The following is a 17,381-nucleotide window of genomic DNA, read 5'->3' as shown; positions in this document are numbered from 1 at the left end:
CGTCGGCTATGTCGAAGGAAGCAGAGCTCGAGCACGTGTAGCCATCGGCTCCTCCTCGCGTCGCCCGCAGCAGCTTCAGCCATGCTCGCACCAGGGCTTCTTCAGGGTAGTGCCTCTTGATGGGCATGAAGTCCGAGTTAGGGATCCATCCTGACGCCAAGTCTAGCCGCGGCCGCGACTCCACCATGCTCTTCACCTGCCCCATCTGCGTGCCCGGGCAGCTGTAGCCAGCTGAAGCGAGTTCTCCTTCAACCTCCTCCTCCTCCTCCTCCTCCTCCCCCTCCCCCTCTAATCCTCCTCCTCTCTCGTCTTCTTCTTTTCCCATCTCCCTCCCTTTTCCCCTCCCTTTTAGCCTCCCGCACTCACTCGATACAAACTCTTCTTACCTAACCCTACTTATGCCTTCCTCACTTCGATAGTTTCTGATAGTCTTCTAGCCGACGAATTCAAGGTCGGGGAGTCTTCTGGATTACTTTCACTTGGTCAGGTTCTGTCATTTGTCTATCCTCCACCTCTACTACATAGCATGAAACATGAACTCCTGATCGACTGAAGAAAACACGGGCTACATTGTGCACGGCTTAGCATGAGCTTGTGAAGCAAGAGAATGTTTGTTTCACCACTCTATTATTAGAGCGAACGCCCAACGTCGGGCATACCGTTGCAAGATGATGGTTGCGTTTTACAACATTCAATATGTTTCGATCATCCTTACCGTTTTGGTCCTTGTAGTCGTTGCAGAAGGATGTGAGAGCAGTCATCATCATTATCATCATCATCATCCCATGCAGGCTGAGTGGTTCTTTCAATTATCGAGGCAGCAGTACGTCATGCAGTTGCGAGGAGGAGTGAAGAAGTTGGATCAAGTTCACCCCGACTACGCGCCGATCAGGGCGGCAAGGAGGGATGAACGGGAAAGCGAGGATGCAGAGAAACAGGTTGGCAAGAAACCGAAGAGAGGAAAGAAGGGGTTTCTGGCGTCAGAGTACGCTAGAAAATCAAGACTGAAAGCAAAGCAGATGGGCTATGACTCAACATACATTGTAATCATCTAAGATCTCAATTTGTCGATGCTGACGTCTTTCTTTAACAGAGGGAACATTTCCCTGACCTTGCTAAGAGGTCTGAAAAGGAAATACGAAGGTGAAGTTATGCACGCGTGCGTACAAGACTGATGGTCCTCCCAGGAAACAAAGAGAAATAGGAGAGAGCTTGGGGCAGAAACAAAAGGTGATGGCAATTCTCTTCTTAACGGAGTGTTTGCATAAATGTTGACATTTGAACTGCAGAGAGGGGAGTTCACTCAAGCAGAGCTGCTAGAGATGAAGCAGAAGGAGCTGACGCCTCAGAGCTACCGGCTCTACAAGATGTAAGCATGCGGACAGTGCAAGAGGTAGACTCATCCTCATCCGAGGTATCCGGAGCTCTTCGACGTCACCTCGAAGGACAGGAAGGCAATTCTCCCTGACAGCGACGATTTGGTAGGATCGAGCCCCTCGGGAAGCATGGAGACAGGGAGCTACGAGTTCTCCTCCTCTACCTCGACGCAAGTCCCTTCATCCTCCGAAGAATGATCAGGTCCCAGGAAGTAGAGAATGAGGAGGAGAGAGAAGGTAGAGAATGAGGAAGAGATTAGACACGAGGAGGAGGAGGAGGAGGAGGAGGAGGAGGAGGAGGAGGAGGAGGAGGAGGAGGCTGGCTCGCTCCCTCGCAACCACGTCAGACCATTACAGTGGCTCATCGTGTGCTCTCCGTTAGTTCACAGCGAGTTGATTCTCTACATGACTCTTGAGTAGAACATCTAGACCACCCAGCACGCACACAAATGCCCGTACGCGCTCGTGTGGTCAGCAGATTGTTCATGCAAGGAGGGTGGGGCTGCGCAATGCTACATCATAAGAGCATGGACTCATTCACTCGCGCTCCTCCATCTCCTGTTGTCTCACAGCATGTACTCGTCTCTTGTCTCACAGCATGTACTCGTCTCTTGTCTCACAGCATGTACTCGTCTCTTGTCTCACAGCATGTACTCGTCTCTTGTCTCACAGCATGTACTCGTCTCTTGTCTCACAGCATGTACTCGTCTCTTGTCTCACAGCATGTACTCGTCTCTTGTCTCACAGCATGTACTCGTCTCTTGTCTCACAGCATGTACTCGCTGTTTGCCGTCTTTGACTTGCGATGCATGAACTCAATGCCTGCGACCGAGACTGCTCGCCTGCTCGCCTGCTGTCAGGCCCGTGGAAGAGGATCGTCACGGTTCACCTGATCACATCCCCGAGGTACTCCGCGTATCGAGAGTCAGTGCACGTCATAGGCGTGACTGCCGTCTTCGCCCCGGCGTCGTTAACTGCTCGAGCAAGTGCTGGGGGTGAGCTGGAAGCGAGGGAGAAGGGGTCCGTCAGACCTGGTTGGATCCCGTCCTGGGGCAACACAAGCACTTTGCTACCATCGACTTGGACCTGAGGGTCGAAGTAAGGGAGGAGAGAGAAGGAGAAGGGGAGGTGGAGAAGAAGGAGGCAGGACAGACGCACCTCCTTCACGGCTACGATCGGAAGTTCCCAGGCGACTTCGTGGGAGGAGAACTTGTGAACGCAGATGTTCTTGTCCGTGACCAGCGCAGCCTCGTTGGCGTCGAGCACGCAGAATCCGATGTAGCTGAAGCCAGAGGGTCACCAGACCGCAAGGAGGAGACAACAAGTCAGCCCGCCTCACCGATCGTTCTTCCAGGACCCGCTGTGAATCACGCGCATGGCGTTGCAGCCATAGGCAGACCTGAAGTTTGACCGTGTGAGCCTCCAGCAGGAGACGAGCAGAGGGGAAGGGAGCTAGCGTCTAGCTGGAGACGAGCAGAGGGGAAGGGAGCTAGCGTCTAGCAGGAGACGAGCAGAGGGGAAGGGAGCTAGCGTCTAGCAGGAGACGAGCAGAGGGGAAGGGAGCTAGCGTCTAGCAGGAGACGAGCAGAGGGGAAGGAAGATACCTCGCGTCGTACAATCTCAAGACCCCATCCCCCACGTTCACTCTCGGAGGCCTCAACCTCTTCAGCACTTCCCCGTCCTGCAGGAGAAGGTGAGGCTGTCAGAGCTGCGAGAGCCACAAGGGGACGAGGAAGGGAGGGAGATGGCTGGACAGGAGCACGGCAAGAGCACGGAAGGAGAGAGCAGAGAGCTGGCTGATGAGCATGGGGGAGCAGACCTTGGTCGTGTCGCGCACAGCCTCGGTAGCCTTTGACGTGAGGTCCATCAGCCCTGCGACCATCATCAACCCCATCAAGACCTCCTCCTCCTCCTCCTCCTCCTCCTCCTCCACCACCGCCGCCGACACCGCCGCCGCCACCACCGACCCTGCTGTCGGCGTCACCACAGCTCCCAGCAGCCCCTCCCCAGCCCGGAGAAAAATCCGGACGCCCCCCCCTCGCGCGCCCCTGCCATAGGCTTCGCAAAGATGCCCATGAAACCCTCCGACATCTCGTTGAGCGCGTCCTGCCGGGCCTGCGCCAGGTTGGAGCTGCCGGCCTTCTGCCGCTGGCTCTGCGACTCCTGCCGCTTCTGAGCATAGTCTGAGTCACCGGAGAGCTGAACGAGGCTCTTGGACATGGAGCTGGTGATCTTGGAGGCAGCGTTGAAGACCCCGTAGGTGCTGTTCTTGAAGAGCGAAAGGCTCCCCTTCTGCATCCCCTTGGCGAACTCCGCCGGCGACTTCATCATTCCCTGGGCAGGCTCGTAGAAGAAGTCCTGCACCCCCGTGCCCAGATTGTTGACCAGCCCGACGGGGTTCCCGAGGAACTCGAAGGACCCGACGAGCTTGTAGAGCTGCTGAATGAGCTGAGTGCGGTAGTGCTTGCGGATGGAGCTGCTGAGCTCCTGGGAGGTAGCGAACGGACGCTCGAGAACGAGGGCGTTGAGGCAGATGGGAGCCTTGTCAATGTTGGTGACCACAACCCCGAGCGCCTTCATGGCGGCGAACATGGGGTTGTAGCTCAGCCCTCCGCCCTCCGTCGATGCTCGATCCATCAGAGCTCCGGTACCGTAGAAGGAGAGGTTGACGACGATGGGGTGGAGCTGGAGGAGCTCGAAGTACATTTTCTCACCTCCGATCGCCTCCTTCTCCAGGAACCTCAGGTTCTTGAAGCCGCTGGCCCGCAGGTCGTCAGGCTTCTCGTCAGAGACTGAGATGGTCGAGGAGTCGACGACGTTCTGAGCCGCGTCGAGGAGCCGCATGATGATGGTTTCTTCCAGGTCCAGCGACATCTCTCGCAACGAGAAGGCGAAGTACTTGAAGAAGGATATGTTCTTGTACACCCTTGACCTCACCATGCTGACGTGGATCGCGGGCTTGCCCTCCCCTTTCCCCATCTCCAACCCCAGCAGGATCTCCGGGCCCCTGTCCGTCTGGTTGTCAACTTGCACCTTGTCAATCTTGACCTCGAACTCGAAGTCACTGCGCGTCACCCGGTACGACGTCGAGATGTCCAGCAGGGCCCCGTACATGATCTCGTCCAACTTCGCGTCTATGACGCTCACCCCGACCCCCGACAGCTCCACCTGGAACGCGTACTTGACATCGTCTTCCTCACTCTTAGTGCTCGCACTGCAAGACACGCTGCTGCTCGCCAACAGGTCCTTCACCCTCAGGGAGCGCGTGGGGCCGTCGGCAAACACCTCAGCCTGGATGCCTCCAGCCAGCTGGAAGGTGGCGAACTTGTTCATCTTGACCGACACGCTCTCCTTCACCCCCTCGATCTTCATGCTGATCACGTGCGCCTCGTGCGGCCGGTCCCAGCACAGAGGCGCGCGCTGCCCGGGGGCGAGCTTGTGGACTGTGAGCTTGGAGGAGACGGACTCGATGGCCTGCCAGTACTCGACGGTCTTGCTTGTCTGGTTGTCTACCGCATACTGCGGGTAATCCTCCTTCTCCCTCCTTAGCACCATGAAGGCGGCGGCTTTCCTGAGGCGGATCTCGATCGAGACGTTGAGGGGAGAGTCGCCGTCCTTCTCGGGGGGGAAGCGGATGGAGAAGCTGCCGACCTGGTCGGGCCTTATGGGTCCACTCCATGCGGTCGAGTAGGTCTCGTGGGTTCCGATCTCTGGGACCACTCGGGCCCTGCACGCCTTAGTCTTCTTCTCGTCCACCCAGTGGAACGGGAACAGCTCCCCATCCTTGATCTCCAGCACGGCGTTGTGCTCCTCCTCCAGCCCCACCTGCACGAGCTGGATGGTGTATCCTATCCTGTTGCAGACGGTATAGCGCGGGAAGATGCTGCAGATCTTGCTGCGGGAGTAGTGACCAGTCCCCAACTCGAAGCTGAGGCCGAACTCGTACATGGGCTTCGCTCCCTTGAGGGACGGGAGGTCAGAAGCCTTGCCGGGCACCTCCAGCACCCCTGTGGTACCCATGTTCTCCAGGGAGAAGGATGACGACCAGTCAGATCCGAGCACGCAGAACGTCGCCTTGTTCCCCGTCAGGTCCTGGTGGTCGTAGGAGAACATGAAGGGCATGTCGCCAGGCTGCTCCATCCAGCTGTCGGGGAAGCTAATCTCCTTCTTCCTCGACTTCTTCTCCTTCCGCTGCTCCTCCGACGTGCTCACGACCCTCCGCTCCGGAGTTGCAGAGCCAACGGCTCCCGCCTCTCCCACCCTGACGATGGCCTTGACCAGCCGCTTCCACTCGAGCTCCTGCGAGGTAGTGCGGTGGCTCCGTGAGGGGCCCTCGGGCATCACCTGCACCTTGTCCCCCTTCCCTCGCAGCTCAAGCAGAGCCTCGCCGTCCGCCTTGTTCAGCGTGACGCAGGGCAGGCGGATGCCCGGGCCCTTGTCCCCCTCAGCTAGGAAAGTCGACTCGTCCGAGTTGATGAAGATCACGGCGATGGCTCCTGCTCGGGCGGCGCTGCGCGCCTTCTCGGTGAAGGGGATGACGCCTCTGCGGATGACTGCGATGTTCCCCTTGATCTCCTCCGCGTTCTTGATCGGCCCGTCAGCCATGGGTGGGTCGCACAGCACGACGTTGCCCTGGAAGCCCGAGCGAGGCCCGAAGACAGCATAGATCCCCTGGAATGCAGCCTGGTACTCCACAGCGCTCGATGCGCTTTGCGATTTAGCGACAGGGGAGGAGGAGGAGGAGGAGTTTGCACCAGAGCTCGAGCTCTGTCCTGCCGCTACCTTCGCTCCACTCCTGTAGGAGCCGTAGATGAGCGGCAAGCTCGTGAAGTTGCGGAAGATGTACTGCGCGTATACGGTGATGGTGACGTCGCCCCAGGCCGAGGTCGATGAGTCTACCCCGAGCTTCAGCACTCGACTCTCATCGTCCAGCAGGTCGATCTCCTTCTCCACCACAGCCCCAGCAGGGTCGAAGACGAGGATGGGCTTGTTCACGTGCCGGAAGGCGCTGAGGAAGACGGTGAAGCGCAGAGGCACCTTGAGGTCAGTGCAGTAGAGCTGCTCGATCTGCCCCTCCCCCACGTGCCTCGTCGCCACCTTGACCCCCGGCTTGCCAGGAGGAACCGCCCACAGGGCGACCTCAGCTGGGTAGGGGAGGAGATTGGAGACGCGGACCGCCGGGTGGATGGAAATCACAATCCTCATGTTCTCCTCGTGCCCCCCGATGGGCCTCTTGGCATCCAGTCGCACGCGGAAGTACCTGGCCCTCGCCTCCTCCCCCTCCTCCTCCGAGCCCCCCGCCAACGACTTGCAGGCGATGAAGACAGACTCGCCCGTGACAGGCTCGGAGGGGATGGGGAAGGGTGTGCAGTAGCCGAACTCGTCCCCGGCAGGCTTGATGCTCATGTACTTGGAGGAGGTCAGAGCCAGCGGGACGCAGCCATGGCTCTCCCCCGCGAAGCTCTCCCTCCAGAGGATGGAGCCACCTCCCTCCGACACGCCGCCTCCCTCTCCCAGCACGTTCATGACGCAGGCATCGACCATCAGTGTGGTCTTGTTGTACACCTTGACTGTGCTCTGGATCGCGATGATCTTGCATCCCCCGTCGTTGTGGATCTCCGCGACGGCGCGCAGGGGGCCGAGGGGGAGCATGTGGACGCCGGTCACGTCAACAGGCACGTGGGTGAGAACGTCGTCGACTCCCTCGAACTTGATCGAGAGCGTGTGGAACTCCAACGACATGTCCCGCTGCCGCGAGTGATGCATTCTCTTGTGCGCGAACTCGAACGGCTCCTCTCCCCCACTCGACAGCTCCCTCTGCTGCTGGACGTCTGCAGGAGGGTCCAGGCTTGCTCCCAGCCAGAAGGTAAGAGGGATACCGGACTCGTTCTTGAGGCGGTAAGGGGAGAAGCTCGACTGGGAGACGGTGTCTGCAGTCCAAGTCTTGCTGTCCTGCATCCAACCTTCCACCGTCTGCACCAGGCAGCGCATGTGCATCTCAGCTAGGTTCAGCTCGATCCTCGCGTCTGACTTGAGCTTCACCGAGGCTGACGAGCGTCCTGGCAGTTCGGAGGCTTCGAGCTTGAAGGTCCAGGGCTCGAGGATGGGCTCGAAGCAGGTGTTGAGGAGGTTGTAGTAGTTGGCGTCGAGGGTCGTCAGGAAGGTGAGCTTCACGCTGTCGTCGTTGTAGGAGGAGAACTTGGACTGAATGTTCTTGGCCGTCACTGTGGCGAAGGGAACGTTCCAACCCATGCAGTCGTTGATGATGGAGACGGTGAAGCAGTCCATGAGGAAGTCAAACTCCATGCTCAGCGTGGAGTCTGCCGTGGGCAACACAGGAGCCACTTCTGCGTCCCGGTCCATGCCCGAGCTGAAGTAGACGTAGCCGGTGGTCTCTGCGAAGCCACTCTCCTCCGCTGCCATGGCGAAGTTTCGGACGAGGGTATAGCAGCGCTTCACGTCCTGGTACGTCACGATCACGTCGACAGAGCGGACGCTAACTTTGACCGACGACTGAACTTTCCCTCCGTCGTTGTAGTCCCTCGTCAGCAGGGAGTACAACTTGGACTTGTCCACCATGTACTGCTCCTCCGCCTGCTCCTTGATCAACGAGTAGAGCGAGAAGTCCTGCACCTCGAGCCGCATGCGCTCAGTGTTGTGGTCAGCAAGATACTCCCCCAGCACTTGAAAGGACACGGCAATCTTCGAAGTCTCCACCTCCGTGCAGTCCTGAAGGGCCATGACTGTGCTCCGTCCCACCCTTATCCTCCCCTCCACCTTGCTGTCCCCCCACCAGCTGTATCCCTCCTTCGCCATCATCCTGGCCTCCTGCTCGGCAGAGATTTTGCCCTCCGCCGACTCGAACTGTCCTCCGCTCGCGCTGTTCTCCGTTGGCTTCGAGTCGAACGCATTGAAGACGGTCGTCATAGTCGCCATGATCGGATGGGCGGCCACGTTGACTTGTAGCCCCGTCATGGTCAGGTCGAACTCGCCGTCCCCTTCTGCGCTCTCCTGGTACGTGAAACTGATCACTGCTGCCTCCCCCCTGGCGGGCCGGACGAGGTCCTTGAAGACATTCTTGGAGGTAGGGCAGACGTCCCTCAGGGAAAAGTCCCCAGCCTCCACGCTCGCCATCCATGCGGTGTCGCTCCAGATTCTCATCTGCCCGCCGACTCCCTTCACTTCCAGCTCGCTGACTTCCTTCGTGTCATCGGCACTCAGGACGGTCAGGCGTAGAGTCTCCAGCTGCACAGAGAGGCAGAGGTCGAGCATGTGAAGCTTAGCTCGCTCTTGCGAGAGCTGGCGAGCCTGAGCACGTCCGATGTCAGGGAGAGGAGAGGGAGAGGGAGAGGGAGAGGGAGAGGAGAGGGAGAGGAGAGGAGCGAACGAGAAAGAGAAGGGAGAGGATCAAGGAAAGAAGCTGTAGGATGGGTGGGATAGGGGAGGGAGGAGAGAATGGGGGGAAAGGAAGGGAGGGAGGGAGGGGTACCTCTTCCTCTTTCGCCGCATCCTTCATCGCTCGAGAGAGGGCCTGGCTGATCGGCTCGACCTCTAGCAGCGACTTTGACTTCATCCTCGCCTTTCCCGCATGGTAGTGCCAACTCCATGCTGCCTTGACCTCTGCGATGCTCGCGATGGTGGCGCGGGAGAGGAAGGCGATGGCCTGCTGGTGGAGCCGGAGGACGATGGGGCTGACGGAGACGGAGACACGGATGATCGCATCCTCATCCTTGAGCTGCGACAGGTTGGTCCTTCGAGCGAAGTGGATGAGGGAGGAGAAGGACAGAAGCTCCTTCTGCTGGTGCTCGACGTACGATGACACGAGGAAGCGAAGGTCCGCGGTCGCCGTCTCCTCCCCGCCCTTGTACTCGTTGCCGACTTTGAAGCCCGGGATCACAACGCACATGCAGTTTTCGGAGTTGGAAGACTCCGGCAGCTTCACGGACAGCTGCTTGACTTCCACCAGGATCTCCATGTCATACGAGTGGCTCATCATCCCAGAGTCGAGCCGCGAGCGGAAGCGATGAGAGTTGGAGGAGGCGACGGAGAGCGCGGAGGAGGTGGAGCGGAAGATGGAGCTCTGCTGGACATACCCGTAGAGCTCGGAAAGGAAACGAGGGACCAGGATCGCGTCAAGCTCCCCACCGCACGTGAAGTTTCCCCTTCCTCGCCTCTGCCGTGTTCTTTGACCCGTAGTGAATGTACTCCACCTGCGCCAGTTTGCTCCTCTCCCCTCCTGCTCCTCCTCCCGCCTCTTCAACCCCAACGACCCCGAAGGAGACGGTCCTCTCGTACCTCGACCCTGCTGGGGTCAGATCGCGGAGGATCACTCCCTCCAGCGAGGACTGGATGTCGATCCTACCCGTCCTGTCCTCTCGGTTCTCGAAGTAGAAGCGCTGGAGAGACAGCAGGGCGATAGGAAACGCCTTCCTGTCCCTCTCCATGTGCATCAGCACGTTGATCGCCTGCACCCTGGAGACGAGCAGGAGGCTCAGCGACCTTCTCCTCCTCGTCTCCGCCGCCTCGATGGCCGCGGCCGTGCTCACGACTCCTGAGACTACATGTTCCAGCAGCGTGTTGTCCTCCTGGACACCTGCTCTCCCTTCCTCCTTCTCTTCTCCCCCATCCACCTCCTTCAGCCCTGCCTCGATCCCCAGCGCCAAACAATTCTGCAGCTCCGCCATAGTCTCCAGGTTCCCTCCCAGGAAGACTTGGCCCACGTTGACCCGGATCTCGACATCGCGCTCCTGCCTGCTGGGAGAAATCGGGTGCCACATCCTGCCCTCCCCTTCGAACAGCACGGGAGCAGCCGACGGGCCCTCCAGGAAGCTGCCAACATGTCAGTGAACTGCTAGTTGCTGCACACGGGACGGCACCTGTTGTCTTGGACCGAGCTGCCAAGGATGTAAAGGTAGTCTTTCCCAAACTTCTGCAGTGAAGTCTCAGGTCCCCGCTGCTGACCTCATACTCTCGATCGCTCCTGGTTCTTTCCTCCCTCATCTTCTATACCATTGCTCTCCCTCCCTTGACTATCTAGTGACCCATTTTCTTCTCACATAATTCTTTCATCTTCCTCCCTCCCTCCATCTCTCCACCTCCCTCCCACTCTCACCCACCTCACCCTTCCCCAACCCCCTCCCCCAACTCCCTTTCCTATCTTTCCTCCTCTTCATTCATACCTGCATCGTGTCTTTGATGTACAAGTCGGACACTTTCATGCGCACAGACGCGTCCAGACTGTTAACTTGAGCTGCCAGCTCGAGGCCGTCGAGTCCGAGCTCAACGAGGGGCTGATTGACCTTCCCTCGCTCATCCTCCATCACCTCACACCTCAGTCCATCCACCTCCAGCCGGTACTCCACACGAGACCATCCCGCATAGGCCTTTATCCTCTGCTCCCGGTCCTGGTAGAGGTCCTGCAGCAGCCCTAGCTCCCTCCTCCTCATCGTCTCCCACCCCTGCTCCAGCATCTGGAACCCTCCGTACGCGAAGCTCACCATGGTAGACACTTCCTGCTCCTCCAACTTGGCTGGAGCCACAGTCGCGTTCCTTCCGTTCACCTGAACCCACACAGCAGTGGCCTGCCGGAGGGAGGAGGACCGGAGGAAGACGCGAGCACCGCACAAGGTCTGCTCGACCTTGAGCTGGGTCAGGCTCAAGTCGAGACGAGCTACAGACATCTGAACCACCCACGAGATCCTGGGGAGGGAGAGGAGCGGGGCCTCTGACTTCTCCTCCCACTTGTCTCTGGTCGAGCAGGTGGACACAAGGATGTCCTCCCAGTCGATGCTGTACTTGTCGTACTCTCCTCCTCCTCCTCCTCCCGAGGCCGACGGGCCGATGCTGCTGGCGACCTTGACACGGCCGCAGTGGAGCAGGACCGTCGACGAGGGGGCACTGGAATCGGGGCAGCAAGTTTGCGGGACTGCGATCAACGGCAGGTTGATGTCGAAAGACATGTCCAGAGGGGACCTGGTCTCCACGGCCTTCCGGATCAGATTCTGCGCCAGCATCCTTTGCTGATCGACCGAGGCCGCTGCCATCCTGCTGATCAGCCCGGTCGCTGCTCGCATGTCGACCTTCCAGCAGATGCTGAGGTGTGCGCTGATTCTCCTGGCAAGCTGCATGCTATAGATCCAGAGGCCCTTGCCCATGACGATATTGAGGAGGGCACAGTCGTCATGCCGGTCCTCGTAGACGACCCCGAGGAAGGGCCGGGTCTCTCCCTTGAAGCACCTCCCCTGAGACAGCACGACAGGGAACGACGTCCCTGCCGTCACCAAGTCCTTCACTTCCACCGACGAGATCTCGAGCTGCATCTTCACGGGGACCCCGCACGCTCCGATCTTCTCGCTCGCCTTCCCTACGATGCTGTAGCTCACGTCGGAGATGATAGCGGTAGAGATGATGCCGTCCTTGGCACCGTCCTCCCCCGTCAGCTTCTTCACGTCACTCAGGCTCATCCTGATGGCCCCCGCATGCAGCCTCACAGAGAAAGAAGGGTCTCCTGCTCCATCCCCTTCAAAGTCGTTGAACTTCGTCCCATCCTCTGCGTTGCAGAAGTCACACAGCTCCTCCTCCGAGACGGTCAAGTCGACTCCAGCAATCATCAGAGACGACGACCCGTCAGTGTTCTTCCTCCAACCCTTGAGGAGCTCTCTGAACACGTTCGGGCCTGTCACATTCGCCTCCTTGCTCTTCAGAGACATCATGCGGAGCTCTTTCTCGCAGATCTCTTCTATCCTTCCTCTCAGCGCCATAACAGTGATGAGGGGTAGTGACTTCTCGAGTCTCCGCATCTCCTCAAGGCCTTCCTCCTCTAAGTCATTCATCAAGAAGCGCTGGAAGCAAGAGCGATATTTCTTCCCATCACGAATGATAGAGAGGACGCTCGATTTCCTGTAGCTTGCTTTCCGCTGTTTCAAGCTGTCCACAACACACGAAAACGAATACATCCACCACTCACGGCAGTGACCTCGAATGCTGAAACCACATCACAAGTCAAGATGGTCCCAACAATCATCTCCACAAGTTCAGAGAGCATTCAATCCATTCTCTCACCTAGATGAAGGCCTTTCCCGTGTGATCCTGGAGCGATTCGCGTGAAGGATCGCAGCATCGACCACAGCCGAGACGTCCAACATGGTGCCACCTACAACCCACTTCCATCAGAACCTGCCGACAACACCGCAAGTCTTGAATTACAGTCAATCTTGATGTCAACCTCTGGCTCCATCATGAAGTGGCAGTCGATACGTGGACATCCCTTCAGAGATTTCGACTGCCTGTTAAGGACTGTATTGACATGCAAGTTGAAAGCTGACACGACTGCAGCAGATTGTTCAGCGATGCGAGATCAGGGTTGGTGTGAACTTTCTTACCAGGAAACTCGTCTAATGAAGCTTTGTTGCTGCTGCCATTACACGGTGCGCTGTCACCACCACTGAGCCAATAAACTGAGAAGTCTTGAATGTTGAGACTCTTGAGGTTCGAATCGGAATCTACAATCTTCACATCTCCCGCCTTCACGTTTGCGAAAGAAGAAACCGAACAAAACTCCACTTTCGAGATCCTTATCCCAGCGGAGATCGTTCGACTAGGATCCGTCAGCTTGTCCTCATACCGTACGTGCACCCCCGTCACAGAAAAGTCCACCACGTTCATGATGGAGGAGACAAGCCTCACGACAAACGCCTGCTCCTGCAAGGTGGGAGCTTTCGATCCTTGAGATCGCATCAGGCGGATCTGTTCGTCCACAAGCAGCTCTTCTATCTCTGCTTGACGCTGCCGCTCACTTCGGACGCTTGCTGACGCGTCTATCCCAAGGGGGGACAGGACCAGCTCAACGTCCTTGACGTGGATCTTGGCCGGGTGGAGACGGAGAGACTTCCACGTCACATCAATCCGTAGTTCACCTATCCTTCCTTCCTTAACGGTGAGGGGCATGGCCAGGTCATCGAAGGCCGACTTCTTCAGTTTCACGTCATGTAAGACAACATTCCCCTCCCTCACTGCAACGCTGAGCTGATCACGATCAACTTCCGCAAAGGGAGCAACATACTTTTCCACGAGGGCAACGAAGAACTTCTCGAACATTGTGCAGGACAATCTCAAGCAGCTGCAACAATTCTCACTATCACCCGGGAAATTTCTTCGGAACCCCAGATCAGCTGTCCATGGCAGCAAACTCCACGTACAGTTCGGCTGAAGGAGGGCAAGATAGCAGAGGGATCCTTACTTACGATCGCTCTTCAAGGAGGAGGGGAGGGGAGACGAAAACGCCATGATCTACCCATTCATCGCCCCTCTGCCCTCTCAACCCCAGCCATGGTGCCTCGCTGAATTCGGGGATACTGCTCTAATGTGGGTAGGTCATGAGGGTAGGGGTGATCAATTTTCGAATTGGGGGTGGGGTGATTGACCCACCCTGGATAGGGATAAAAGACATGATTGTGTGTTAAAGCCACATGGTTAGTAACCAGGAGGGGTACTCTGTTACAAAGTACTACCAAGTACCGTACCCAACACCCACCCTCAACAATTACTTTAGTGTATGCACCCCCCCTACAGGACCACCCACCCCGTCCAATCTATCCATACAACCCTTGTGTGGTGGTGACTCATCAAACTGAGGGTACCCTACCCTCCTAAAACATTACCCATCAATGAGTACCCCTATCTCGCTGTGGAAAAGTACCCTACATCCATGACCACCCTACTGGAGTAGCGCCCTACCCCCGGTGTCTGGTACCTCTTCGTAGGAATCTGTCAGGAACAGTCCCCAACCCTCATCCCCGCTCAGCATCCGGGCGCGGCCGGGACGAGTCCGGCCCGCCGGGACGTCCCGGTCCGGGCCACTGGGCCACCCGGCGCCGCCGGGCCGGCGGCGACCGTACGGTCGGGGGCTCCGATACTTAAGCCTACCGCAGTCACGCAGGCGGCTCTCAGGCCCGGGCTCGGACACGATGGCCCGCCGCTCACTGAGTCGCGGAGGGCCGGGCGGCGGACCGTGCCGCGCGGCCCCGGGCCCGGCCGTCCGGGCGTCCAGTCCCCGGTCCCACTGAGTCCGATCCGTGATTGGTCAGTCGCCTGGCCGGGTGATCCGGATCATCGGATGATGCCGCACAGTGCGATGTGGCATCCGACCGGGCCCGGCCGATGAGAGCCTCAAAGTTGCCAAGCCTGTGTCACCCGATCAGTCACTCGGATCGGATCAGTGACCGTGGGCCGGGCCCTGGCTGAAGCCTTCCCGGGCTGTCACGTGACGGAGAGTCTCCTGTGATGCGGCTCCAGGTCCAGGCCCGCCTCATTTGTAACATCGGATTCGATGAGTAAAATTTGATTAGCAACGATGGAGATGTTTGGAGGGGTGGGGTACCTGGTGTTTGGGAATAGCACACATTACACGGGTGGGAGAGGAGGAGGAGGATGAGTAGGAGGGGGAACTGGGAAAGGAGTGAAAGTATTGTAGGAGGAAGCAGTGGAGTAGACACAAGCAGTGACAACGAGGGCAGGCAGTGAAACAGCGCAGGACAGAGATGCTGGGTTCGAGGTCGATGGTGGATGGGTCGGGCAGTGATAGAGACGATGACTGAGAGGCAGGCAGAGACTATAGCAGAAACAAGAGCAGTCAGAGTGAGAGAGTTTGGTTTGCAGAAAATATTTGCATCAGGGCAAGGATATTTGAAGCATGATTGAAGATGTCAATGAAGCAGGCTTGTCTGATGACAGGAATTATTTGGAGGTATACATTAGCATCTGACAACATGAATATGCAGGTTACTTGCCGGGCTTGCCCATCAAGATGTTCTCAAGAGATTACCTTGATTGGATTGAGGATTAGTTCTTCGTCGAGTTGATAGATGGGGGTTCTTTTCTCGAAGCTGTGGGAAAGATTGTTCTCAAGTGGAAGCTACAAGATCATCATCATTGGATTGGTTCGTTGTAAGCTTTGAGCCATCTAATCTTGATATTGACTCCCTTTTGTTCCGATACAGGACAATGCTGGCAAGACGACAACGTTGTATCGATTAAATCTTGGAGATGTTGTTGTGACTCAGCCAACAATCGGGAGCAACGTGGAAGAAGTTGTTCATAACAATATTCGGTTGACCTCTGACTGTCGTGCTTTCTTTACATCTCATCCTGTGACTTAGGTTCGAATGCTGGGATCTTGGTGGCCAGGAATCATTGCGGCCATCATGGGGCTCGTATTATGTCAACGCGCATGCAATCATTCTTGTCGTGGACAGCACAGACAGAGACAGGATCTCCTCTGTGCGGGATGAATTGAGGAATTTGTTAACGCACGAAGATCTCAAGAAGGCAGTCATCTTAATTCTTGCAAACAAGCAGGATCTGAGGGTTGTCTTGCTTGTAAGCGATCTTGATGTTGACTTGCATGATAGGATGCGATGACGGCGGTGGAGATCTCTGATAGTCTACTCTTGCACAGCATCAGATCGCACGAATGGCACATCCAAGCAGCGTGCGCTCTGACAGGTGAAGGGCATCGTGAAGGATTGGACTGGATCGCTTCGAAACTGAAATGAATGTGACTACTTTTCATTATTATTTTGAGTGAGATAATCTACAAATATGGCAAGCAAACTTGACCTTGGGTGTATACAATGCTTCTTGTCTGTTGCTACAGCTCTAGTTTTCTTCCAGCCCTGATCAACTTACGCTCGTGGCCACTGCCCACAACTCTGCCCACAAACTCGGAGAATTTTCTGAGTCGCTTGCACCTGTTAGGGTTTGTTGTCTACTGCCAGAGCTTGTTTCTGCTCGTTGGTGTTGAACTTTGTCTGTGTGCGACCTCTCGGCCGGATCAACCTTGACGGGTGCAGAGGAAGTTGAAATCTCTTCCTTCCTTCCAAGTGGTGGTCCCGGGGGGTTCGGCTGCTCCACATCGCCCCTTGGACGAGGAGGTTCGTGGAGGTTGGGCCTTTCCTCGCTCGCTGGAAGGACGGTTGGAGGTTCGGATGTCTTTTTCCTCGTCAGATTGATTTCTCCCCTCGCTCTGCTGGCATCCTGAAAGCTTCGTCTTCTCATATCCGGCAACTGACTGCTAAGGAGTGTTATAAAATCCCTCAGCAGGAGAGAGGCCGTCGGCATCAAGTAAAAGAGCCCGACGGCAAGGCATAAGATGATGGATATCATTATCTTGTTCTTGGAAATGTTGAGCCATCCGAGTATGTTCGGCCTTGCACAACTTGCTGTGTGCTGTTTCTGAAAGGAAAAAACTCAGTCCAACACCAAAGGCAAGGTGGTTGTTACATCAGAGGGCTGCAACATCGCCGATGGTCCAACGATGTCGGGGATCACAACATAATTGCTTCTCTTCGGGAGCTGATGGCGGCCAATACTACAGACTGTGAGCAGAACAGTGAGGAATGAAGTCGCTGCGCAACAAACTCACCCTGTCGAGCATACGAAACCTTGGAAGGATGCGCGATAGAGAGCTCCCACCTTCCATCCACCACGAACCGAAATTCATGCAGACCTGGGCTGAGCTCAAGGTTGACGAGCCAGCAGCTGCTCCCTGTGTAGCCCATGGGGTGCAGGGTCGTCCAGTTTGACCATGAGCCGACTACCTTGACTCTGGATCGCTCATCGTAGTTGTGATGGAGGAACACAATGGTCTCTTCAAACCCCCCTGCGCGACTTTCGTCCCTCCGATCGATTATTGTTGGCATGACCGCTTTCGTATGAAGGCCCGAGATCATCGCGTGAGAGGATCGGATGAAGAGCAATGCAACTACGAGTGAAGCTTGCATGGCTCGAAGGGAATGTGGTAGCGAGGACGGGGAGGGGGGAGGAGAGGGGGGGAGAGGAAGGGGAAAAGGGGAGGGGGGCAGGAAGGAGAAAGGAAGAGGGGGGGGGGGGAAGTCCGGGGGGCGCGAGGGGAGAAGACGGGGAGGGAGGAGGGAGGAGGGAGGAGGGAGGAGGGAGGAGGGAGGAGGGAGGAGGGAGGAGGGAGGAGGGAGGAGAGAAAGGAAGAGG

General features: G+C 57.2%; 3 protein-coding genes across 3 annotated transcripts; 2 read left to right on the top strand and 1 right to left on the bottom strand.

Moving 5' to 3' along the window:
* Positions 1-668: 668 nt before the first annotated feature.
* GUITHDRAFT_142563 (hypothetical protein) lies at positions 669-1,624 on the top strand (the record flags this gene model as incomplete). The annotated part of the gene is made up of 5 exons (XM_005827613.1): positions 669-1,043; positions 1,094-1,143; positions 1,188-1,230; positions 1,290-1,369; positions 1,486-1,624. 5 exons carry the CDS (start codon positions 669-671, stop codon positions 1,622-1,624), a joined length of 687 nt encoding a protein of 228 aa, XP_005827670.1.
* A 462-nt stretch (positions 1,625-2,086) lies between these two features.
* Positions 2,087-4,099, bottom strand: GUITHDRAFT_154054 (hypothetical protein). Its single transcript, XM_005827612.1, has 8 exons — positions 3,458-4,099; positions 3,196-3,248; positions 2,981-3,057; positions 2,716-2,775; positions 2,535-2,658; positions 2,408-2,462; positions 2,266-2,350; positions 2,087-2,218 (listed from the first exon to the last, which is right to left on the bottom strand). The coding sequence occupies exons 1-8, from the start codon at positions 4,080-4,082 to the stop codon at positions 2,143-2,145; spliced, it is 1,155 nt and encodes a 384-aa protein (XP_005827669.1). The 5' UTR covers positions 4,083-4,099; the 3' UTR covers positions 2,087-2,142.
* Positions 4,100-15,238: 11,139 nt separating this feature from the next.
* On the top strand, positions 15,239-15,928 carry GUITHDRAFT_75303 (hypothetical protein; the record flags this gene model as incomplete). The annotated part of the gene is made up of 4 exons (XM_005827611.1): positions 15,239-15,313; positions 15,374-15,483; positions 15,533-15,740; positions 15,785-15,928. The coding sequence occupies 4 exons, from the start codon at positions 15,239-15,241 to the stop codon at positions 15,926-15,928; spliced, it is 537 nt and encodes a 178-aa protein (XP_005827668.1).
* Positions 15,929-17,381: the final 1,453 nt, after the last annotated feature.

The sequence above is a fragment of the Guillardia theta genome (genome assembly GCF_000315625.1).
Source record: "Guillardia theta CCMP2712 unplaced genomic scaffold GUITHscaffold_65, whole genome shotgun sequence".
Lineage (NCBI taxonomy): Eukaryota > Cryptophyceae > Pyrenomonadales > Geminigeraceae > Guillardia > Guillardia theta.
Note: the sequence above shows the minus strand (reverse complement) of the source record. Positions and strands in the feature narration are given on the sequence as shown.